The 25533-nt window shown below is 37.6% G+C and overlaps 1 protein-coding gene across 2 annotated transcripts in view; it reads left to right on the forward strand.

Annotated features, from left to right (window-relative positions):
* The window catches only part of PRKG1 (protein kinase cGMP-dependent 1), a gene marked incomplete at both ends in the record, with an annotated part of 1181231 nt that overhangs the window by 430584 nt on the left and 725114 nt on the right, over positions 1-25533 (forward strand). For both annotated transcript variants that reach the window (XM_082854343.1, XM_082854342.1), the window contains one exon: positions 24298-24411. In XM_082854343.1, the coding sequence (XP_082710469.1) occupies positions 24298-24411 (114 nt within the window). The remainder of the gene's footprint in view (positions 1-24297; positions 24412-25533) is intronic.

The raw sequence follows: 25533 nt of genomic DNA on the forward strand, positions 1-25533 counted from the left end.
GATTTTGTGTTTTGGGTTTGCATGTGCATCTGTGTTTAAAGTATATAAGAACCGTCTGTACACTTCCCCCACTTGAACTTTTGTATTCTGTTTTCTTCCTACTAATGCTGCAGTCTCTTGCCAGATCAGCAAGTTTCAAAAGATAAGTGCTGGATGAACAAAATTAACTGAAGCTCATCGATCCCTTTTTCTTCCTGAGGTGCCTTGGGAGAGGGTGTGACTAGCATCCATTGATCTTAAGCAAGACGTTTCAAGTTGACTAACTTTGCTGGTCACACTGAAAGAAAATGGCTCCTAATGAATTCTTAGAAGGAACAGGGGAACTGAGGGCACGTTAATCTCAAATCAGTCTTCATAGTTAGATCTGATACCACTGTCATGTTCTGGGTGTGAGCCTCAGAACCAACAGACATGGTTAGTATGGCTCGGTAGAGTCTCAACTTGAGACCGTGCTTAGGTGGATTAAGTAATGTGCAAACTTCCTTGCCTGCACACGCAACTTGCCTATGCATAAGCCATCCAATCATCACTAGAGACTTGTAAGCTGAATTCTCTTATCCGCATTGCAAGAGTAAAGAATGTAGTGTTCAGAATAGTGAACTGATTTGCCAGAGGTTGCCTGAATCAGAGTTACCAGAAATGGAATTAGAAGGTAAGCCTCGTTACTGCAGGTCTGTGCTCTTGACATCGTACCATAACTGTCTTTCATCTCTCTCTCCCTGCCTATCAGTTGCTGTGTTATTCACGTTCTGTCTTCTGGTATCTTTATTAGCCAAGCTGACTGCCAGAATTCTGTCCCTTCTACTGTCTCGTTAAAGTCTTAGCTCTCCGCTCAAAGCCTAACTAGGAGAATTTTTCCTATGAGATGCATTAATGGTATTGTGGAGGCTTAGAATTTGGAATATTTGGATCTGACCTTTGTTCTACTTTAAATTTCCATTGATACTGAACAAGAAACTGCTGTGAGCCCGTTTCCTGATCTAGGATAATGTATTTTCCCAAGGGTACTTAGGCTCAAATGAGATAATGACAGATGTACAGACATTCTATAAAGTGTCTAGTGCTATACAAATATATTTGTGGCATCCAGTCTTACATTCACCTTTGATTATAAATGCTTACTTCACTGGCTGATATTTTTATAGCTCTCTATCTTCCTATGTTGACTTATATCACACAACTTTTGCTTAATGGTAAATTCCTGGAAGACAGAAACCATACATTTTATTTTTTAACATCTTTATTGGAGTATAATTGCTTTACAATGGTGTGTTAGTTTCTGCTTTATAACAAAGTGAATCAGCTATACGTATACATATATCACCGTATCTCCTCCCTCTTGCGTCTCCCTCCCACCCTCCCTGTCCCACCCCTCTAGGTGGTCACAAAGCACCAAGCTGATCTCCCTGTGCTATGTGGCTGCTTCCCACTAGCTATCTGTTTTACATTCGGTAGTGTATATATGTCCATGGCAATCTCTCACTTTGTCCCAGCTTACCCTTCCCCTTCCCCGTGACCTCAGGTCTGTTTTCTACGTCTGCATCTTTATTCCTGTCCTGCCGTTAGGTTCTTCAGAACCGTTTTTTTAAAATCATGTTTTACAGTGATAGTGAGTTGATGATTCCTAGCAACTCAACTTAATAAAATAATTGTAGTTATATTTTCTGGAAGCCTGGAACATACTAAGCATCCAACTACTATAAATAATTTTCCCCTCTAAGTAGCCCCCTAAAAAGTCACACATTTTAATGAATGCTCTAAATTAGTGGCTCCCAAATGGAGGTGACTCTCTTCCCCACAGGAAACATTTAGCAGTGCCTGGTGACATGTTTTGGCTGTTATAACTGGGAGAAAGGGAGACTATTGTCATCTAGTGGATAGAGAGCAGAGATGCTGCTAAATAGTCTGTGATGTAGAGAATAGTCCCCACAACAGAGAATTATCCAGCCAAAATGTTAATCATACAGAAACTGGGAAGCCCTGCACTAATTAAGAACCTTGCTACTTAAATTGGTGCTTGGAGGAACATTGACCTTACCTGGGGCTTATTAGAAATACAGGCTCCCCGGGCTCTGCCCTAAACCTACCATAATCAGAGTCTTCATTTAACAAGATCCTCAGGTGATTAGTATGACCATTAATCTTTGCAAAGCACTGGTTGCAAGTCACACTGTTTTTTAAAATAAACTTTAAGATGAGTTTTCACTTTACAAAAAAGTTTAAAGATCTCAGAGAGTTCCCATGTACCCTGCACCCAGTTTCCCCATTATACATATCTCACATTAGTATAGTAATTTGCTACAATGAACAAACCAGTATTGATACATTTTCAGTAACTAGAGAGCATTCTGTATCCCTATTTTGTTAGTTTTTACCTAATGCTCCTTTTCTGTTTCAGGACCCCATTGAAGATAACACTTTACATTTAGCACTCATCTCACCTTAGGCTCCTCTTGCCTGTGACAGTTTCTCAGGCTTTTTTTTGTTTTTAATGAGCTTCACAGTAATGATCAGATATTTTCTTGAATGTTCCTCAGTTGGTATTTGTCTGCTTTTCTCATCGTTAGACGAGGGTTACCTTTTTTGAAGGAAGACCACAGAAATAAAGTATCATTTTCATCATATCAAGGACTCACATAAGCATGACTCGCCACTGATGATGTAGACCTTGATCACCTGGCTGAGATGGTGTTGGGGTGATATTTATCTTTATAGCTAATATTTATTCCTTATCGCATTCAAATCTGGCTAATGAAGGCTGTGCCCTTCCATAGCTGCCTTGCACCTGCCTTGCATTTGGAATTCTGAAGGCTTACATTGTTACAATTGCCAGATTTATTGTACATGTGCAACTTCACACTGTAATTATACATGAACAGTTTCACAGATTAAATAGGGGACTTGATTTTTTTCTCTAGGGAAATATACAGATTTCAGTAAAGGGGAAATCTGATTAATCAAAAAAGCTAAAAACCACCTGGAGCCAGCAACTAATTGGGATTTTTGTCCTCAGAAATGAGAAACCACTCCAATTGGCAGCTTCAGATCTGAATTCTGAAACATATTAGATACGGAAATCAGCGTTTGCAGTCAGATATGTAATTTCAGAGAAGGTTTTGCTCCCCCCACAAAACTTCTTCTTTTACCTCTTGGCGTAGTAGGGCCATATGCTAGGAGCTGGGAGATGAGGATGACGGTTCTTGCACTGATACCCATGGCCTGTAAGTATATAGTCATGTGATAGCTGTGGCTACACTATGCCTCAATCTCTTCATCAGGTTTGGGTAATTATTGCTAATTTGTGTGCTTTAATTGTATTCAGAGAGAATGAGATTAAAAAGATGTTAAGAAGTACTTCTGTCTCTTAAAATCTGCCTCTCTAAATCCCAACCATTACTTCTTACCACTTCTAGACCAATACAGCACGAGTCTTAGTTCCTCTCCCACCTCTAGCATCTCCACCTCTGCCTTGGTGATGGTGTCATTTTATCATCACAGTTCTTTACTCCAAACTGGAGAACTTCTGTCCCACATACAGACCTCAGCTTGGTGTTCTACTTAAAAGGTAAAGCTTTTACCTTTTGTCTCTAGATACAGTCAAGAAGTATAGAAGTAGCTTTATTAATATTCTAGACATGTAAATATTCCACAGCAAAGCACAGTCTAAAATTTAGCCATACAGATGTAAATATCCACTAGCAGCTTCTTTGAGACTCTCAAGGGCAGGACATTCGATTTCCAAGCTGTAATATGAAGAATCCAGTAGCCATTCTGGACCAATGGGCTCTAAGAAACACTTGTGTTTATCTGCAAGTGGAACATAAAGAGACTCAGGTTGAATAGTGGGAAGCAGATCTCTAAGATGAAAAAAATGCTAGTTTAGGTCCCAGAAATTTTTATAGTAAGGCTTTTGTTGAACTTAGAGAATTCTTTAAGTCTGTATCTTTAAAAATAAAATACTGAAAAGTACCTTTAACTTCTATAAGCCATTTTGTTTTCTATTTAAGTAAACATTTAAGAATCATGTAATCATAGAGCTGGACTGAGTTTGAAACTATCCAGGATCACTTTGCAGATGAATGCTGAGGACATGGAAAGTGAAAGAGAACTTGTACAGTCATCTTCTTGCTTACTCAGCCAGGAAAAAATATAAAAGTTATTTTGACACCAAGTATGATGTCCATTCAGTCTTTCATGCTGCATCTTACTCCAAATAGTATTAGCATAGCTTGATTTTTTTAAGTAAAATTCCATACAAAATATGTATTTCTCAGGGTAAAATATAGGTGATGATATCTTCAAGATTTTTTTAAACACTTGAGTATTTTTTTCAGATGACAGAATGTAAAGCAAATATCACAATTCTTCTGTCTTGGGAAATATTTAAGGTTAGGGGGAAAATAAATGGCAATCTCAAGAAACTGCATGAAAGGATACTGTATCCGAACTGCTTCAATATTAGCATGCATAAAGCAAGGCATTTCAAGGAAGATTTATCCACACTCAATTATTATATATACACAGCAGCTGATTTCAATACTGGAGCTAGAGTTTGTGATCATTGTAATTAAGTCGTAATAACATTGACCTAAAGTGTTGCTCTAAGCCAAAAGGTCAAATCATTGTATCTGTGGATCTAATGCTTCCACTCTGGTAAAATGCTATAGCATTTCTCTACTTATAGCATCTTTCTAAAGACACTTTTCTGGGAAAGGTAAAGAACACCTAAGGAAGTTACAAAAGGGCAAGGCAAAGAGTCAAGAAGGTGAAAATTGCAGGGAAATGATTTTCTTAGGTCTATCTCAAGTAAATGGAACTGGAAGAAGGATATGATTAAAGCCTATAAAGTTAGGAAAAGAATGGGTATAATAAATATGGACTTGATATATTAAAATTATTTAGAGTTTAAGAGAGAGGAATGTGAGACCACTGCAAAGCAACACTGGTTCCCAGAGAAAATTCTTCTTGGTAACTAGCTCCTTAAGTCCCTGGATCCTTTCTAACTCTCAGCCTCTGCGAGAGCTATCTCATGTTTGTGTTCTGTACTGCTGTGGATGGTGACTATAGCGGGCAGTCTATTGCGAAAAAGTAGCAACTAAACACTGAAGGCCTAAGAGCTAGCCTTCTATTCCTATCTAGACCATCTCAATTTTATATTTAGTCAGTTTAGCTCTTGCTCTCCCTGATGTATTGTGAATTTGTGAATGAGAAAGTAGAGTATGAAATAAGTGAATATCATAATTGGCTTATCTAAGACTTTTATTTGTCAGTTTCCTTTCTCTTCAAAAATGTGTAACTTTATTTTTACTTGTACTTTTTATATGATAGTTGTGTCAAAATTCTATTGATATTATTTACCTAGCATAAAACCCAGTGTGTTTGTCTGATTCTGCACTGGCTGCTCTAGTGATGAGGTATGTACTTACTCTGCAATGGAGAGGTGACTAGGAATGGCTCTGCCCTTCCATGAATTGGTCTTCATCCTTTTAAAACAGCACCGCTGGAGTGGCAGGAACCCCAAAAGAAGTCTAGACAGGAGAATGGAGTTCTAGTTCCGATTCTGCTGTAGCAGAAATTTTGTTTTCTTTTCCTTTTACCACATTGTTGAGATTCCTGGGACCTAGTTTTTCTGATTTGTAAAATAAAGGGTTGGATGTTATGACCTTGAATGTATATTTCAACTCTAATATTTGATGCCTCTAAGGAAATGGCTCTCCTGAGTCCTATTTTCCCATTCTCATCCCTTTTAATCCAAGGTTTATAATTTTGTCTCCTGTATTCTCTACTTTTTAGCTTTATTATTCAGAATCCTGATTCTTGCCTCTAGCCTATTTCTTTCAGATTTCAGCATCTGCCTCTCTACTGAATTCATAGAAGGACCTTAGAATTCAGTTTTCTCACTTTAATAATCTTCCCAGTTGAAGTTATCCAGAGTTATTCTTAGTTAAAACTTGAATTCTTGAGTAAAACTTGAAGTACCCTTTTCATTATTTTTTCCAAGTCTTATATTAATATACTCAAATTTACTTGTTCAATATTATGATTATTGTGTGAATGGACAGTGAGCTAATCAACCATTCAAAATGTGAGAATCCACTCTAATTTAAGCCTTGTGCTGGAAGTTTCAGGTTTTGAAACAACCCTTAAAATGTGCTGTGTCAGTTCTGAAACACTGCATATTTTTAGTACTAAGTTAAATTTTTTTTTAAGAATTGGCCCTGATTGTTTTAAAGAAAAATGAGTTATGATTAACCAAATTTGATCACATAGCCGATTTCTGATAGCAATTCTTTCTCAGAATCACAGCGCTGCAGTAATATGTAATGACTCCACCCCACCCCTCTTCCTTATTTGTAACAGCTAAACAGCTACAACATAGACAGTTCTTCAGGACATCTCTTTCCCTGCACAATACACATGACTAAATTTATCTATGATGGTTAACATGGGTAGAGAAGAACTTTTAATCTTAGGATACTTCTTAAATGGATTTACTGAATACAGCCGTTGTACTTATAGGTGACCTAGACATGTGGCTTAAAGTAAGTGAGGCTTATCCATGAATTTTAGAAGAAATACATTAATTGGCCGGAATGAAAAAGTGTCTGCCTTTGTGTATTAATATACTTCTATCCAACTAAAAGCATTTACATTAGCAGAAAAAGCAGCGTCAGTCCCTGAACAATGACAAAAACGTTGTTCTACTTATATTGTAGAATGCCAAACCATTTAGTGGTTTAAAACAATTTCTCGTCATTCTGTGGGTGACCTGGGCTCAGTAGGTGTTTCTTGTGGGGCAATCCCTCATGTGATTGTAGTCAGATACCTCTGTCCCCAGCTGCTATCTGGATACTTGGCCAGGCTGAATATTTAAGCTAATTCAGTCATATGATTGGCAATCAGTGCTGACCGTAGGCTGGAGTTCAAATAAAGTGCCTACACTTCGGCCCTCTGTGCAGCTTGAGTATCTCACAGCATGGCGGCTGGGCTGCCTGGGGGGCATTCCAAGAGATGGGAAGTAGAAGGTGCCAGACCAGCATTATCTCCATCATATTCTATTGGCCAAAGCAGTTACGGGGCCTGACCAGATTTTAAAAGGTTGCAAAATAGAAACCACCTCTTGATAGGGGAAATGGTAAGGGTACATTTTAGAAGAGCTTGTGAGATGGAGATATTGTTAGGGGATCTTTGGAAAATACGATTCATCAAAATAGTTTTAAAGAAATGTCCTACCACATCCTTTAATGATGGAGTTGGCAGAGGACAGTCAGAAGATCAAATCCAACCCTCTGGCTTTTTTTGTAAATAAAGTTTTATTAGGACACAGCCATGCTCATATATTTACATGCCATCTATGGCTGCTTTCATGCTACAATGGCCATCGTTCAGTAGCTGCAACGGGACCATAAGCCCTGCAAAGCCTAAAATATTTACAGTCTGGTCCTTTACAGAAAAAATGTTTGCCAATCCCTGACTCAATGTCTTTATTTTTTAAAAGAACATTATTCACCAAAGACATTTGCTAAAAATTCCATAAATTTAAATTTTTATTGTCTGTAAATTTTTCCTGTTGCCTTCTTCTCTAGGGAAAACGTACCAACTCTAAGAGCTCCCACGACTCTGTTGTGGTCCTCTGATACATATAGTTTCCACGATGTTAACTTGTTTTTTTCCTTCAAAATAGAAGCCCTCCCTTCTGTCTCCACCCCCACCCACCAAAAGTGGGCTTTGTTGGCTCATTTATGGTGTTACTTTCTTTTATCACATATTGTATGGGTTGCAGTGGTCCTGAAGCCCAAGCCTGTCAGCACATGACAATAATCTAGGGAGTGTTAAGAACTGCAGAAGTCAGTACCCCATCCTCTAGAGATCCTGACCTGGATCAAATTGGGAAATAGGCTTCAGTACTTAAACATTTATATGTAGTGTACCTACAGAAGAACACTTAGCAACTATTATATATTTTAGCTGCTAGAAAAAAACCTATTAAGAAAAGACATAGTTTCCTTGGTGGGGGGATGGAATGGATACTTTCGTATATAAAGAATCATGACAAGAGGAGGAGAAAAGGAGTTCAGGAAGAAGTACATGATGATGGAAATGGCGGGGGGATTTTAATAGTTATACCCGTTGCTTATTGTGTCAACTAGAAACTTCCTTGAAATGAGTGAGGTGTGGGAAATAGTGAGGGACTTAGCATGGAGTGCTCTGGAAAGAAAAGCCAAGGACAAAAAATTAACCTTATCATCTTGACTTAGGCAAACCTGGGCATTTATGTGTGTTGGAAGCAGGGGGAATAGAGTGAAATGGGAGGCACAACCAAAGGCAAAGATCAGACTTGGAGAAAATAATTGAGTTATGTGTTAAGTAACCAGTTCCGTCTTGTAGGTGAATTCCCACATGGCTAGGGGTATACACATTTCAAACTGCTACTAAATAAGTTCAAATGAGATTGTTCAATCCTGGTTCAATTCAGTCATAGTATGTAAGGAACCTGCCTTTATCTGTGGGTAATTAGGCAAAGGAAGCTCATTTCTGAAAGGCAGCATCTTGAATATTTTCTGTAACTGTAATATCCAGCATACGAATTCAATAACTTAGATGTAATTTCGGATTGTAATATTGTTTTCAATTTTAATAAGACTAAAAGCTGTAGCTGCTGTGATTAAAATATATTTTCTGCCAACGCCATGGCGCTGTTACGCATTATTTATTAAGTGCCACCGATTTCGTTTTCGTTTCACACAACTATACGCAACTTGTCTTTTTTCTTCCTAAAGACTTAAACAACTAAAAGAGATGATAGATAAATCAGCTAGTTGCAGAATGATGCCATATTTTGAGGAACTAAGTTGGGGGATGGGGGCAGCGTGTCTTGGGAATGGTTTGAAAAGAAATGGACCTGGCTGAGAGTTTAAGTGGAAAGTTGGTCTTCACTGCTGAAAGAAGGAATGATTCTTCAGAGGGATGATGGTAAGAGATCCTCAAAGATAAACTGAGGCGTATTAAAAATTTTAAGAGTTTACTTGAGCAAAAATTGATTCGTATCGGGCAGCATCCCATCTAGCAGATAGAAAGGAGATCCGAGGAGCCGTACAAAATGAAAGACTTTTATGGCCAGACAGAAGCTGGAGCAAAGAAGTTATACTAGGCAAAAAAAACAGGTTGGTTATTGCAAGGTTACTGTTCAGTAGGGAATAGCAGGGGTCTATCAGGCAGATCACCTAACTCGAGCGGATCAGGTGATTCTTGGCTGGCTGGTTAAGATTCCATGTCGGTGAGAGCTGAAACTGTAAGTTAAGTCTCAGTTTGGTGACACAAGGCTTAGCATAAGCAACTCCCTTTTGGACCTGTTGTATTGTTTTTAACAGAGCAAGAAGGATGTTGCAGTGATGTCCACTAGAAACTTCAGAAAGGACGGAAATATTCTGCACTGTTCAAGGTGGTCACAACATGTAGCATTTGATATGTAGCTAGTGCAACTGAGGAAATAACATTTAAATTTTATTTATTTTTACTTATATTTAAATTGCCCAGGTGGCAAATGGCTACCATATTGGAGAGCACAGCACAAAGAAAACACAATGTTCTTGGAAAAGAGGAAAAGGAGATTGAAAACAATTTTTGTTCATCATTATGGGGATAATCCATGAATCAGAATGTTTGCAATTCAAACTTTGTCATAATCATCACAGATGAAAATGGACATATTTTTCTTCCTAGTGATTCATTTTAATAGTGTGTTTGTGGAAAATTATGGTTATAAAAGTTAGCCATTGATAATTATAAATACAGCCTGTCAAAGGAGCAGGTAACTGTGATGATTATATGATCAGGAAAAACTTGTTTTTCACATACTCTGGTTTATAAAACTTGCTATAATATGTTATGTGTCACCTTTAGGTTAAACCTAACAAAAAACAGTGCAGCAGATTTATAGTCACAGGAGACATCTCATTGAGTAGTTAATTTGTAGAAAAATTTCATTTTTTCAGTTTGAATGAACAGATGGCCTATTCATTAAAATTCAAAAGTAGATAATTACTTGATTCCAGTATTTTTAGCAAAAGGACACTTTATAGCATTACGTTAGGGGAAGACTTACAGTTCTTAAAATGCTTTGTGTGACTGGACACATAATTCTCCACTGTCTACAACTGTCTGCCATGCTAACTGAATAAGACAGTTAAAAATAGAATTGTAGCTCTTCTTCAACACTAAAACACTCACTTGAAAAAAAAAAATTGCTCATCTCTCTAAAGAAAAAATCTTCACATTAACCCTGAAACCCTGCCCAAACATTCAGCAAATGCTTATCTATCATTTTTGTGCTGGACACTTGAAATTAGGATATACATTTGAAAAGATTGCCCCTGCCCTTAAGAAGTAGAGTCCAATGGTAAATGTTCATTGATTTGTGTCCTGGGTTTTCTTACAACTGAGTAGCAGTCTGCAATTTTTTCTCATTTAAGTAGTTCAATAAAAGTGAATATTTAGTAATTCATAACAGAATATTCATATGTTTAATAGTTCTGTCTGGTAAATCTGCTATAGAAGGTGCCAGTTTGCAGTGCAATGATGCTCATGCTGATTTTTTTTTCTTTTCTTACCACCCAAAGCCAGTATTTTTTTTTTTCCCCCACAAGTGTTCCTCCTGTTCCTACATATAGAAAATGAGAGAGAAGTAACATTTGTTTAATTTCCCTCATTCTTAGGAAGCTCGGAATAAAATTGCTTCTTCATTACTCTGGCTTTCCTCACCTAGGAATTCTTGGTCTCTTTACTACTTAGGTCTTGGCTATCTCTCTCTACGTGGACTTTTATTATCTTCTGTTCCAAATATTTCTGGAATAATTTAATAACTTTTTTTTCCAACTTCTAAAGTGCATTAGTTTCCACAAAACACTTTAAGATTTCTACAAACTGTCATAAGGTTTAAGAATGTAAGTTTACATCTTTCCCATGAATCAAATTATGTATAGGAAATTTGCCACCTTGAATTTTAAAAGAAAACAACTGTCCTCATCCATTAGATTTGATCTTCATTCCAGGGTTTGCTCTTTTATTGAGTTTTGGCTTGACATATTTTCTCCATTTGGGCCTTACACTTTGGAAAGGATGACCCCTTCACCACAGGCATTTTCTTAGGTCCATCTTGACAATCTTATCGTAAAATCAAAGAGAATAAGAAATACATTTCTATGTATGTGCATTCCTAACACACCTGCTGTCAGCAGTAGTTTTTCATTTGAAATGCAAACTTTTTCCCTATATGACTGTTACACAAGGACCCACTCACAATAAAGGGAGAAGCTTTGTCCAGAGTAAAGTACTACCTGTCTGCAAGGCCTTTTTCAGAATCCTTAGGGCCAGATGTTTCAGAATTCATAATTTTTCATACTTTAGAAAACTAATATTGTACAGGTAGTATATATTATATAGTACTCCCAGTTGGGGAGGGGGCAGCATCTATAATCAAACACATTCACATTTCTGCAGCAAAATGTATAAGTGTACATTTAGGTCAAATAAAGACTATAAATAGCCTCCCGTTAGTTCAGGTAAGGTCTTGAAGCCAAATGAGAATACAACTTTAGGATTTAGAGAGCAGATAAGGAACTGGGCACCTGATAGTAACTATCACTCCCACTCCACTCCTGTCACTCTCTCAATGACTATGAATATTCATTGACCAATAGAACTAAGCCATTTGGGATCTGCACATAAGGAATTACATCGGTAAGACCTAGAATCCCTGTAGGTTCAGTTCTGATCAGTTCTCAGGAGATATACAAAAAGAGTTCTCCTAATGGCCAACACAAAACGCCAGGTAATCAAATACTGAACTGTTAATTTTGATAAGTTAACTCTTTGCTATTCTGCATCCTATTTTCTTAACCTTATCTCTCTCCTTTTATTTCACAATTGACTGATCCATCATTTCCATTTTTCTCTGTCTGCAACTTTTCTCCAACTTTTTCTTTCTTTACCTATACCTTCTCTAATAAAACATTCATATCCTGTCTACCCCATAAATAGATATAATACATAAGGCTTGAATTTTTGTCTAACGAAGTTATAACTCAGTCCATAGCTCCATTTCTCTTCTGGCACATAACCACAAAACTTAAGATTATAGCTGGCTCCTTGTGAATTTGGATAGGTAATCATTGTTCAGCTCAGGATCTAATGTCTTTGAGGGTATCACATATTTATCCTGGGCACAGAGAGGGACTAGAAAATGTTTCTTGCCTATGGAAAGCATGGGATCTTTCAACAAGTTGACATTTACGTTTTCCCTTCCAGTAGAGATTTTTGTTCTGTGGTCTGTGCCTCGGAATGTATCTCACTACAAGTATGGATTATCTCTGGGGGGTTTCATCTGTCCCTGCTTTTAATTCGTTTTGATACTGTTATGGTAACCCACATAAAAGAGAGAGTATTACTTTCTTCCGAAATTCAACGAAGTTCATTCTTAGGACTGTTGACTGCATTTTCTACCTATAGAGCTGGAAAAGCTGATCCTTATTCATTTATCAAATAGATTTATTGAGTGCCAGCTTGTAATACTTTTTCATAGCAAGTGAACAACAACAAAAACAACTCAGATCTGTCTCTATGCCATTATCTTCTTCGTGTATTAAAAACATATATCTCTGGCTGATATATACCAAAGACTTTGTTTTTGGAAAACAGAAATCCTTATTAGTGGATTTTAAACTACCTTCTCTAATGTAAATAGCAATAATACATTGATTTTTATTTGGGAAAATATTTCCCAAGACTTGTTTAAGCTTCCCACTAATCAAAAGCCTGCTTGTTGTAGCAACTAAATTTCAGTTCCGGTCAAACTTGCATACTGCCCAAGAAGGGGTTAAATAGCCCTATGCCTTTAGTGTTTTCTCATTTCTACAGGGTGGTATTAGCACAGGAAAAGTCTTCTGATTTTTGCTGTGCTTTGTAATGAATAAAATATGTGGGACATGTGAAGAACTTATGTAAGCTCTTTGTCTTGGTCTCACTGAAAAGCTTTAATTTTATTCTTACTTTATAATCTTGGAGATGTCAACAGGCCCCATGCCATCTTTCATGACTTTATACTTTCCCAATAGACACCATGGACTTCAAAGCTTGTTAGGCGAACATTAAAAATAAAGGCCCAGGGCTAGTGAACTTTAACATTATTTTTCCCTGTGAAGCTGCAGTGATATACAAGGCAGAGTGTTTTCTTAGTGTTCAAGCATAATTTAAAATCATACTGTGCCAAAAGTCTTCTATATTATATTTGTATTCTGAGTCCTAATAGGTTAGGTACCAGAGTTTTCTTATAATATTATTTGGGTATATTCTTGTATCCCAATTTTTATGTAAAAACTGTCTATTGGCCATAGTACAGCATCAGTTAACATCTATTTCAGAATCTTCACAACATAAAACACAACAACTTTTCCTTTGGATCTGTTGGTAATCATTACCCTGTCTTGAGGCAGAGTGCAAATTCCTTTTATGTACTTTTCTGGGGTATGGGTGTGTGGGAGAGAGTTTATAAAAGGAAAGGAAACTATTTGCTCAAATGAAAACTCCTTGTCTGTTCTTCATGTGAGTCAATGGATGAACTAAAATCTAGGAAAACTGAAATATGGACACTGATATCATGTAGGGGTACTTGAATTCAGAACATAAATTATTTAGGACATTTGTAGATAGGGACAAATTATTCATGGACAGTGCTAAGTCATTAGGAATAATAATTTTTGTGTGAATTAGTTTCTTTAAGAGGATTTCTTAAGGAGCTTTATAGCAATGGTTCAAGGACGGGGTTGCTGATCAGATCAGGGTGTGTGTAGAGCCTGCACTCCTTTAATCTGGTCTCAGGTAATCTCTAGATGAGCTTCTCTGGTTCCTTGAATCTGCCTCAGGTGGTCTTCTCTGGAATGAAGAATGTAACTCCATTTGTTGGGGGGTTTAGTTCTGTAAAGAGCTCAGAGATATTGTTACGTGTATCCCTTGAGGTGGAACCAGGACCTGCCCCAAGGCTGCACTATTGTTTCTTGACTGCTCTTCCCTTGTCTCTGCATCCACTGCTTTCCCTTATTAGCAACTGTTTGAATCTCCCTTTTGGACTCAGGGAAGGTTATGGAGGCTGGAGTCTGTTCCCTACAAACAAGGAATGGGGGACATGGAAAGGCTTCCATGCCCAGGAGCCCCACAGGGTCCTGCTCAGTTTCAATAGTACTGTAGTATTTACTATTAAAAAATATCAGCATCTAAGTGGACCCATGCATTTCAAACCCGAGTTGCTCAAGGGTCAACTGTACGTTTTTTTCTCCTTCTGGACTACATAGGCAATATAATTTAAATGAAATCTTCAAGCTTTCCCACAAGTGTGATCACAGCAGTGGGTCGTTTTCACTAACATTCCCATGTATTCACTCATGAGAATTTACTAATCTCCTCCTATTTACAACCAGACACTGCAGGATTACATGATTGGCCCTTCAGTTAGTTTAGTGTATACTAACGTGTAGAAAGCTTCATCACACACCAAACTCTTTCACATAAGTTTCACGTACTAATCCTGTGAAGCAGGTAGCTATTATTCCCATCGCACTGATGGAGAAACTGAGTGCCTAAATGTCTGACATTTCAAGAGCAGTGAAACCAGAATATTAGCTTAGAACTTCTGATTTCAAAACTCTTCCTTCTTCTGCCTCATAAGAGCCATTACAAAGGTGTTAAGCGAACTTGGATAAAGAAGACGTAATCTCTGATTGAAGCAGCAACATCTTGTTCACAGTGGATTCTTTTCTAACCTTTCTAGTCTTAGGTGAAATTGGATTAAGCACCCATTTGACATCCTGTGAAAAGACTGGTGTCCTCCCCTAAAATATCTGCCAATTCCCGAGTCCTTAGTTTTTTATAATTACGTAATTTACATAGTTACTCCAAGATTTCCTGCTTTCCAACTTCGCATTATCGCTCATTCTTCATTTCCTTGCCTCTCTGTTTATTGATGTATCCAAGCAATGGATCTTTCCTCAAGCTTTTATCTTCCTCCAAGCCCTTCACACAGGAAATTCGTGTGAAGCAGATTAATTTGGAGAGAAATGTAGGACATGAATTCTGGCAGCAACTAACTGAATATTGTACGTTAGAGATCCCTCCTACTAAAAGTCGTCTAGCCTCCTCAACGTGAGGCTTTCCAGCAGGACCATTTCGCTGAAATCTCCAGCTTGTTGCTCGTCTTTTTCTTTTCCTTGCCCCTGCTCATTCATCACTCTCCTCCTTCCCACTCCTAAATGTTATGAACCAAGACCTTGGACCCTGCCTCTCCCTCCTTAAAACTGCCTATCAAAGTATTTTTTCTTTTAAAAAGAAAAAAGAGAATTTCCTCAGGAACTATTTTTAACCTATACATTTTTTGTCTGGCCACATGCATTACCTAGTTATCAAAACCTATTAAATAAGTTATTGTTATGCCAAATCTGTAGTGAGATAATGGAAGAATAGAGAGTTAAATAACTTACCCAAGGTCTCCAAGCCAATCAGTGGTAGAGCCAGGACCTGATATTCTCAAGTATGCCTGGAAAAAGGCTGTCATTCTAGCATCAGTAGGATATTCTTATAAGTCTTGCTTCAGAAATTTTTCATAATCACTTCTATTTCAGGTGGCACCTGCTGGGGAAAATTATTCAGTAAAGTAGCTTTGTGTCTTTATTCTAATTCTATCCTAATCTAGTGGTAACATGGATTACTTAAATATTGCAACCTAGTATTAGCCTATTTTTAGCTTGCAATTTACATCTAGTAGAGATTTTTTTTAAAGTGGAAGTCAAAATTGTCCCTTTAAATGTAGAGTGTTTTGTATACACATGGCCATAGTTGACTCCAGGGCTTCTGACTTTGGCACTACTCACATTTGGGGCTGAATAATGCTTGGTTGTGTGGGCTGCCTTGTGTATTGTAGGATGTTTAGCAGTGTTCCTCTACCCTCTAGATGCCAGCAGAACCTCCCTAGTTTCAAAACCTCCCTAGAACCAAAAATGTCTCCAGACATTGCCAAATATCCCCTGGAGTTAAAACTGCCCCCAGTTGAGAACCATCATGTTATATCAAAAACTCTCCCAAGGGACTTCCATGGTGGCACAGTGGTTAAGAATCCGCCTGCCAATGCAGGGGACACAGGTTCGAGCCCTGGTCTGGGAAATCCCACATACCGTGGAGCGGCTAAGCCTGTGCGCCACAACTACTGAGCCTGTGCTCTAGAGCCCACAAGCCACAACTACTGAGCCCATGTGCCACAACTACTGAAGCCTGTGCCCCTAGAGCCCATGCTCTGCAACAAGAGAAGCCACCGCAATGAGAAGCCCATGTACCACAACGAAGAGTAGCCCCCACTTACCGCAACTAGAGAAAGCCTGCAAGCAGCAAAGACCCAACGCAGCCATAAAAGAATGAATGAATGAATTTATTTAAAAAAACCTCCCAAACTTAATATTAAAACATAACAGAGACAAAAATCGTATGATGAGTGCCTACAAGTCTGACAGTGATAATAGTACTTGGCATTTGCCTGTCTCTAAGTAACTACAGACATGGCCATTCATTGTTTAGGCTAATTGAGGTGCTCAGGTATCACAGAAATAATAGAGCAAAAATGCATTATACTAAAATTAAGCTTAATAAACTTGAGACAAATTATCTGTTCAACTCTGATTATTCAGGGAATGATCGTTTCCTATGTGTGAATATCTCTTCTCTGGCCTGTCTTTACCTTTCTTCATCACTAGAAATTGAAATTAGTCCACAGGTATTTATTTAGTGCCTTTTGAATACTTTAAAGTGCTAGAGGGCTTCCCTGGTGGCGCAGTGGTTGAGAGTCCGCCTGCCAATGCAGGGAACACGGGTGTGTGCCCCGGTCCGGGAAGATCCCACATGCCGCGGAGCAGCTGGGCCCATGAGCCATGGCCCCTGAGCCTGCGCATCTGGAGCCTGTACTCCGCAACGGGAGAGGCCACAACAGTGAGAGGCCCACGTACTGCAAAAAAATAAATAAATAAATAAATAAAAATAAAGAATTTCAAAACGTAATGTGTAGAAAGACTATAGAATCATGATATTTGTGAAATCCTTCCAGAGTCCTGTTCATGTCAGGTCAATGGTTGAGCCATCTGCAATAGGTTTAGTAAATTCTTACTCCTTAAGTATCCTCAAGGACAGAAGTGCTGTAATGTAAGTTGCTCCTTCCAGACTTTCACTCTGATGGTTCAGATGATTTTCTGTATCCAAATTGCTTACATTTCAGTCTGTTTCCTCATGTAGGTTTCCTTTGTGGATATGTATGCCCTAAGACCTCAGAGTTAGAAACCAAAACAAAAAGTGAGGTTCAAGTATATTGATGTGCATGTTAACCTACCTCTCTTTCTCTTTATTTTTTTTCATAAGTGAGATTTTTTTCTAGATGCCTCATTTATGTTTTTGATTTTATTTCATATTCAATATGTATTATAATCTATTGTAATTTAGTACAAAGAAATATTGTATCAAGTATATTTATAGCAGTCATGACCAGAAGGGAAATCAGATGTGCCTAATTGAAGAAGAAACAAAGTTCTTCACTCATGTGGCTTGAACCTCAACTAGCCTCTTATACCTCAGATTCTGTTTCATTCCATTTGGATGACTAGTACTTTTGTGCTTCTAGTAAGAATTATTGCCGTGATAATATCAAAGAAGTGACTTCTCTGAATGGAAAGCTTGGTCCCATCTAAAGTATTATAAGGACCTGATGGTTAAAGAAACTATGAAAGCACAAATAGTTCAGGGAAGAAAAACCTATGGTCTCTCTCTCCCCCTCCTCTCCCCCTCCTCTCCCCCTCCTCTCCCCCTCCTCTCTGTCTCTCTCTCCTCTCTGTCTCTCTGTCTCCATCTCTCTCCTCTTATCGCTAATCTGTAATGAGAAACTGGTAAACCAAAAAAAATAAAAACAAAAAACACTAAAGCTAAGTTAGGAAGAAAACACATAATACTAAAACAGGGCAATTTTTCACAGGCATTTATTCAATGGCCAAAAAATGATTTTTCAATCAAAATTAACACCTCATTTAAGGAGCAGGAGTTTAGATCCAGAGAGACCATATCCTTTTGGACTTGAAATCAAACTTAAATAGAGAACTGATAAGGTGCTGACACACTGCCCTTCTTTAATTCAAGAACAAACTTTCATCTCATAGTGAGACAGTCTTTTTCCTTATACTGGCTTAAAGAAGACATATATAAATGACTGACAAGAAGTATTCTTAAGGAACACTGTCTAAGAATATAGTGTGTGTCCCTGGCAATGAGATGGCTTTTCCCTTTAGTTAGCCCATAGTAGCCTTATTTCTACTTTCTTCCCAGATGACAGTAACCCTCATCTAAAATGACCCTACAAGGCAAGTTCAGTATAATAGTATTGTTAATCCACTGAGAAAGCAGACAGTAAATCCTAAAATTTCTCATCACATGGAAAAGAAAATTTTTGTGTTTATATGAAATGATGGATGTTAACTAAATTTATTGTAGTAGTCATTTCACAATATATGTAAGTCAAGTTATTATGCTATAGACCTTAAACCTACATGCAGTGTTCTATGTCAATTATATCTAAATAAAACTAAAAAGGAAAAAAACAAGATATATAAGAAACCTCATCTCCTAGAGAAAATGTATATATGCTGGTCACAGCACAGCTCAACCACCACAATGTTGAATGTTCCTATTGAATCTAGGAGCTACAGAAACCCTCATGAGAGAATACATAATGTAAAAGCTGTGGTCTCAAACCTACAAAATCATGAACGTATTAGAGAATGAAAGAGATGGAAGGTCTTGTCTAGATCGGACCTTTGATAAAACAACTGTCTCCCTTTAAAGACCAATCAAGTTGTCTTGAATGTTCCAACCAGGATTGTTGGAACTAAGCACAGAGTGTTCATAATTAGGTTATTGCCAACCATTCTGTCTCAGCTTGCCAGTGGGAAATCTCTAAACTGATTTGCCTTATCATGAAAGTCCTATGGTACAAAACCACCGGTTAGTGAAAAACCCATGAAGATAAACAAAGCCAGGAGATTCTGGGTCTCCTTGTAAATTCAATGTCTTCTTTTATTTATAGGACCTACTGATTCTTATAAAAGATAGATAAAAGTATAGATGCTTTATTATGGATCTCTTAACACTTAGCATTTCCCAAAAGTGGTACATAAACAGGGATACCAAAGAGCAACAGGTGGGTTGATTATTGCTCAAAGTGGCAAAATTTAGTACTTACGGGCTTCCCTGGTGGCGCAGTGGTTGAGCGTCCGCCTGCCGATGCAGGGGACACGGGTTCGTGCCCCGGTCCGGGAGGATCCCACATGCCGTGGAGCGGCTGGGCCCGTGAGCCGTGGCCGCTGAGCCTGCGCGTCCGGAGCCTGTGCTCCGCAACGGGAGAGGCCACAACAGTGAGAAGCCCACATACCGCAAAAAAAAAAAAAAAAAAAAAATTAGTACTTATGACTCAGCCCATTGCAGATCATAAATGGGCATGTGGTACCAGAAGTAGAATAAGAAATACAGTCAAGTTACTGTGATAAAGCTTTCAGTTATTCATGCTAATGGCAGGAGTGATAAAAAGAGCCAAATGAAACTATAAATAACCCTTACATTTTATCTTAGCCAGCATTCCAACATCTCTCGCACAAATAACTTTAGCAGTTTAGCAAAGTTCAAACAAAAATGATTTGAATATTTCTTTCCTTTCCTGGTAGAGATAGGGGATAGTAAAAATAACACCAGTATAGTATCACATTTAAAAAAAAATCAAAAATGAATAAAAAGCAGAAGTAGAAGACACAAATTAACCACATTTTGGATTATTATGAGTTCCTCAAGTGACAGTTCAATAGCCTCTCATCGCTGTTGAGTTTAGCCAGTGAAAATCATGGAAAAAGTCTAGAACTCTACTAGGATGTTTGAAAATGTCCTTCTGCTATTCTTTAAAAAAAAAAAGTATTTGATTTGCAATCTAACATATTTGAAAGTCAAACTAAATTGAAATATTAAAACAATCATGAATAAATGCTAATGATTCTCTTCTGTTGTTTAAAGAAATAAAAATTAATCAAATCTGACCTGAGGGGCTTCCCTGGTGGCGCAGTGGTTGAGAGTCCGCCTGCCGATGCAGGGGACACGGGTTCGTGCCCTGGTCCGGGAGGATCCCACATGCTGCGGAGCGGCTGGGCCCGTGAGCTATGGCTGCTGAGCTTGCGCGTCCGGAGCCTGTGCTCCGCAACGGGAGAGGCCACAACAGTGAAAGGCCTGCGTACCGCCAAAAAAAAAAAAAAAAAAAATTCTGACCTGAGGTAAATTCATCAAAATATATTCCTAAAGTTAACAGCAAATTATAATTATATAAAAACCTCCAAGCTGGCCTATTTCTACAGTGCTGTAAGCCTCTGCACAAGTGTGCTATATATTCGGCCTACTTGACTTTTTCCCTATTTGTTTCCCCACATTCCTCCCCTCGCAACCAAAATTACCACACATAGGCCTACCTACTTTCCATGCACATGAGTCCATTTAAAACAAATCTTGTTTTTAGACACAGTGTGATAAAGGAGTTTATAAAGGGAGTGGCTTCAAGATGAATCTAATACTTTAAAGGAGGTTGATCAGGTGGGAATAAGGGCTGCTGGGTGTATGCAGTAAACTTTTGACTGTCTTGTTCTTAGTTTTCTTAAGTGAACCACTTAGTCCGTACTTGGAAATCCTTCGTGAATGTATAATCACTTCTAATTTTGCTTCAAGGCTAGTGTGTGGCGCGGTGAATGAGCTTAACCAAATTCACATTTCACATCAATAACTCATCTTATTGAGCTCTTGGAAATGACAGCACTTCTAAATGTCTCTCGAAAAACTCTCATTAATGCCTTGTGTGTACCTTTCTTTCTTTTTAGTGCCCAGTCAATCTTGCCTCCCTAAATTACTCCCCATCCACACAACAGATATGAGGAAGGATAAGTGATCAAATTATGACTCAGGGTAACAATTTACAAACACTTTGTTTCTGTTTAACGTTTAGATCTTTCTGTTCATTAAAAAAAAAAAAATACAGTGCTTTTTAGACCTTTCTCAACTATTATATGAGATCAGATCCCTTTCTTCCTTGGCTATTGTGAATATATTGAATCTGCAGTGTTTAACTTAATCTGGAAAAGATTTTTGACATCCAACTTTCTATTTTTGTTTCAGCAAGTATTTAAAAAATTTTTTTTTGCTATTCTAATTAATATGGGATTCAACCTTCTGTTACCAACACTAATTATTCATATATATATAATCACTTATACCTATCTTTTCCAAAAAAGTGAATTAATCTTGAGAAAATTAAGAAAATATCAGATCAGGAAAATGAGCTGTAACCAGAAGTGAGTGAGTGTTTGCACAAACTCGAAACCCCAGAGTTCTATACAATTATGCTGTGAACCTTCTAGAAGTCATATGAGAATGGGAAACATGAACAGTTATAATATAAACTGTCCATAAGTTAAAACAGATCAGTGTTATATGAGCATGGTTTTTCAGAGAAGTAAGGGGCTCTAGGACCAAGTAGCGTGGTCACTGTGTGGAGGGACATTTACAGTTTCCCAGAGGGAGGAATATCTGGATTTTATAAATTAGTTCTGATGTGATGGGTCCACAGATGCCTTTTAAGAAACCACCGAGCTAAAACAAGACTCCCAATGTCTGGCCATTTTTTTTTTAGGTTGGTTAGTGGTTAAGAAGACCTAACTCTGAAACTGTCCAGCAGGATTCTTAGCAGTGGTCTAATTCCTGTGGATTCTTTTCCACTGAAGACTTTAAACCATGGGACCCAAAGAGACAGAGAAGCAGACTTGTACAAAATGAGCTGTGTATGAAAGTTCTTTAGGCATTATTCATTCTGCTCTTAGTTCTAGTAATATAGTTAAAGCTAGAGCTTTAAGTCAAAAAAATTTTATAATGTGTGAGAAAATTGTTACTGTGTTATTCGTGGGAACCTCCACCATAAGACTGTAGCTGTCGAAGCAATACTACAACAAATGTTGGCTGGACATGGCCAAGTAGGAAGGAGTACAAAAATACTGCATTCTGCCAGGTGGATCAGTGTGAATTCTTGAGAGTCTTCTTTCTTCTTTGGGTGTGATATTGATTAAAACCCCAAAGTTCTCTCCTCAGCCCCCCATAGGGAGAAAACCTGAAACAAATCTTTTCTCCATTTAAAAAACAAAAATGAAAAAATATTATCCTACATGGACCTTGATTGGTTTCTGTAATAGATGATGGAATATTGTGCTTCAGTGTAATTTGATAAGCCCTACCTACATTTAAATGATAAGAAAGAAACATAATGCAAATAATACCAATAATAACAGGTAGTATTTACTGAGATTTGCTATATGCCAGCACTGTGCTGAGCATTGCATCTGCTTTATCTCATTTCATTTTATAAACTACACAATAAGATAGGTACTTTGCTTTTATCATTTTATTAATGAAGAAACTGAGGCATAGAAAAATGAACATCTTGCCCAAGGACACAAGGCTAGTAAGGAACTGATAAGAGAACCAGAACTCCTGGTCTGACTTCAAATGATGTATAAATGTCTTAATTATGTTGTATTCTGAGCCTATCTTTCATTCTTGAGTGGCAGATGAAATTTCTAGAGGAATAGGCTTGCCATTGAGAGAAAGGGCTGGATGGGGATGTCATGGCAGGAGCAACTGAAGCTTAAAAAAATATGAATTTCCTGGGTTGGTTTTGATGTACCTATCAAGAGAAAGTTTCCCTTCCTGAAGTCAAGAAGTAAGGCGTGAAAAAGCTAGACTTTTTAGTGGTCATACCCGCATAAAAGTATTTCCAAACTTTTAGGATTGTTGGATACATTCATTTCTAAATAGCTTCTTAACACACAGAGGAGGAACAGATACACAGTTCAAGAGTAGTGAGTAGATTTTGTCTGAAATTTTACCCTAATTACTGCAGCATTCTCTCTCCATTGATACCATTCAGATGAAATAGTTTTCAGGGTAGAACAGTGCCCTCTGAAGGATTGATCTTGCATCAGTGGTACATGAATTCAGCTTTTTAAGAAGTTTTTTAATATATAAGATTTTATCTCAATAGGTATTTGAACAACCCTATAATTTTGTAAATATTATTGCTTAGGTAAAACTGGATTGATTTTTAAAAAGGTGGGAGTAAATGTAAAGCTAAAACTCCGAAAAGTTAAATATTACAGGAAGCACATAGCTAAAGTGATAATTATGGAGTCAGTGCATGAAGGCCTGACGTTTGGACAAACTTGGTAGCATTAGTTCCTTTCAATCACTAGCTACTGCCAAGCATTAGGTTTTCCTTCTGTAGACCGTGGCTAAGTTACTGGGAGAAATAATAGAAGGGTAGGATTAAGTGTAGAATAGATTGTGTTGCCTTTTTATTTCTTCCCCTATTATGTTAGGTGATGGAATTTTTAGTGTACATAGCTATGACTTTTTTAAAAATGCATTTTTTTTCATTTCCTTCATGAATAGCATTTCCTTACTTTCAGGCAACAATGTATACCCAGTGCACGCTGTTTACTTAGCTTTTTCCTTCTTTAGCATTTCATTTTCCAAATCCTTTGTGGAACATCAACAGTCTCAGTGTCTCTTTCTTTTTCCTCAACGCTTATAGTTTGGTTTCCTTACAGTCCATGTTGCAGGGCTGGGAAGCAGATGAAACAGTCTTGCCCAAGTCAGATAAGATGTTTAAAAATAAAAGATCCCATGAGCCGCAATTAAATAATGCTCTAGGATCAAAGTAATTTCCCTTTGCATCATAGCTACCTTACTCAGATGAGAATTCCCGAGTATGAAGTGTGCTGTACAAAATGTACACACTCAATTTTTCTTTCAAATTCAAAATGACTTTAAAATTGGAATTACCAGAGTTTTCTAATATTGCATTTGGAAAAATTTTCACATGCTGCCATTTTTATCTCTGTCTTTTTTTGGTGTTTTCTTTTAGTCTCATCTCTAATCTTATCAGTGATTAATTTAGGAAAGGATATGGATTTCTTACATACTTTATTGCATTTCTTGCACTGCATCTTGAGGATGACTTTGTTTTAGTTGGTAGCTGCTTTGCATTTTTGAAAATGAGCCTGGCCCTCCTCATCTCAACTTGGAAATGCAACAAATGAAATGAAGCATGAGAGAGAATCGAAATGATGTGTTTTTCCTTCTTCTTTTTAGATGGTAAGGTTGAAGTTACAAAAGAAGGTGTGAAGCTGTGCACCATGGGTCCAGGAAAAGTATTCGGCGAGTTGGCTATTCTTTACAACTGTACCCGGACGGCGACCGTCAAGAGTAAGGCTGTTCATTTTTCTTTTTTTTCCCAGATACTCTCAGTGTCTTTTCCATAGACCTGCGAGGTGTTAACATGCCTCTCGATTTTAATCTTCGTAAAGATTAAAATAATCTATATTCTAATTATTGCTTTGCAATACAGTTGATATTTTCCTCCTAAAGGATGCTTGTTAACATTGAGCTAAATTTTATTGCTGACTTATGACAAGTATCCTTTAACCTAGAACTCATTAAATTAGGATTTACAAAATGATATAATTTTATAAGTTAGAATTAAACAGAAGCAAGACTTTTCATTTTTCTGCCTTTAAAGCCTCAGAATCGTATTTAAGAAAATTTTACGTATCTGTCTATTTTGGGTTGCATTCCCCACATAAATTTCACTTATTCATTCAGTAGTTTAGAAAAATTGAGGAGAAATGTCCTTCGTCTCATTCAAACACTGAGTAAGATATCCTGAATTCTAGAACTGCGTCGGAGTATATTCTTGTCCTCAGCTGCTCATCAAGCTGTATATTACAGCGTTTTTCTTTTCTACTGATTGAGCTTATTTTAAATCAAGGCGTTAAAGCAGCTTGTTTCCCTAATTCTACATGTATGTGTATATATGATTTCTCTAGCAACTTTTATTGCTTGGTAGAAGCAGCTGCAGTAGTTAGAAGGGAAAGAAGTTTGTTTTAAATATTCCTTCTTCCTGAGTACAGGATGTAATGAGTGTATAACAAACAGAGCTGAATGCCAAAGCCAACAGTGGAAAGTCCATTGCATCTTCAGGCAGACGTGTATATTTCATGTGTGAAAAGTTCTGACACATCCTGTGGATGACTGCACTCACAAATTACTTTGATTAGGTTGTGTCATTAAAACAATCCTGTTGGCAAAACGCCAAATTGTTAATTAATCTTGTCTGGGTGTCACTGACTATTTTATAGATTGCTTTTTTTTTTCCTCTCAGAAGTATGGCATGTGATTGACAATATGATATGAAAACTTGGGTTGTAAAGAACTCAAGAACGCATGGCCAGCTAGAGTCACAGAAATTCTTATAGGTCTTGTTAGTGAATCACCTTTTTAGTCACTGAAATCCCTGTAACATCAGTGGCAGTTGGGGCCCTTATTAGA

This window comes from Leucopleurus acutus (assembly GCF_964270905.1).
Source record: "Leucopleurus acutus genome assembly, chromosome: 14".
Taxonomy (NCBI): domain Eukaryota; kingdom Metazoa; phylum Chordata; class Mammalia; order Artiodactyla; family Delphinidae; genus Leucopleurus; species Leucopleurus acutus.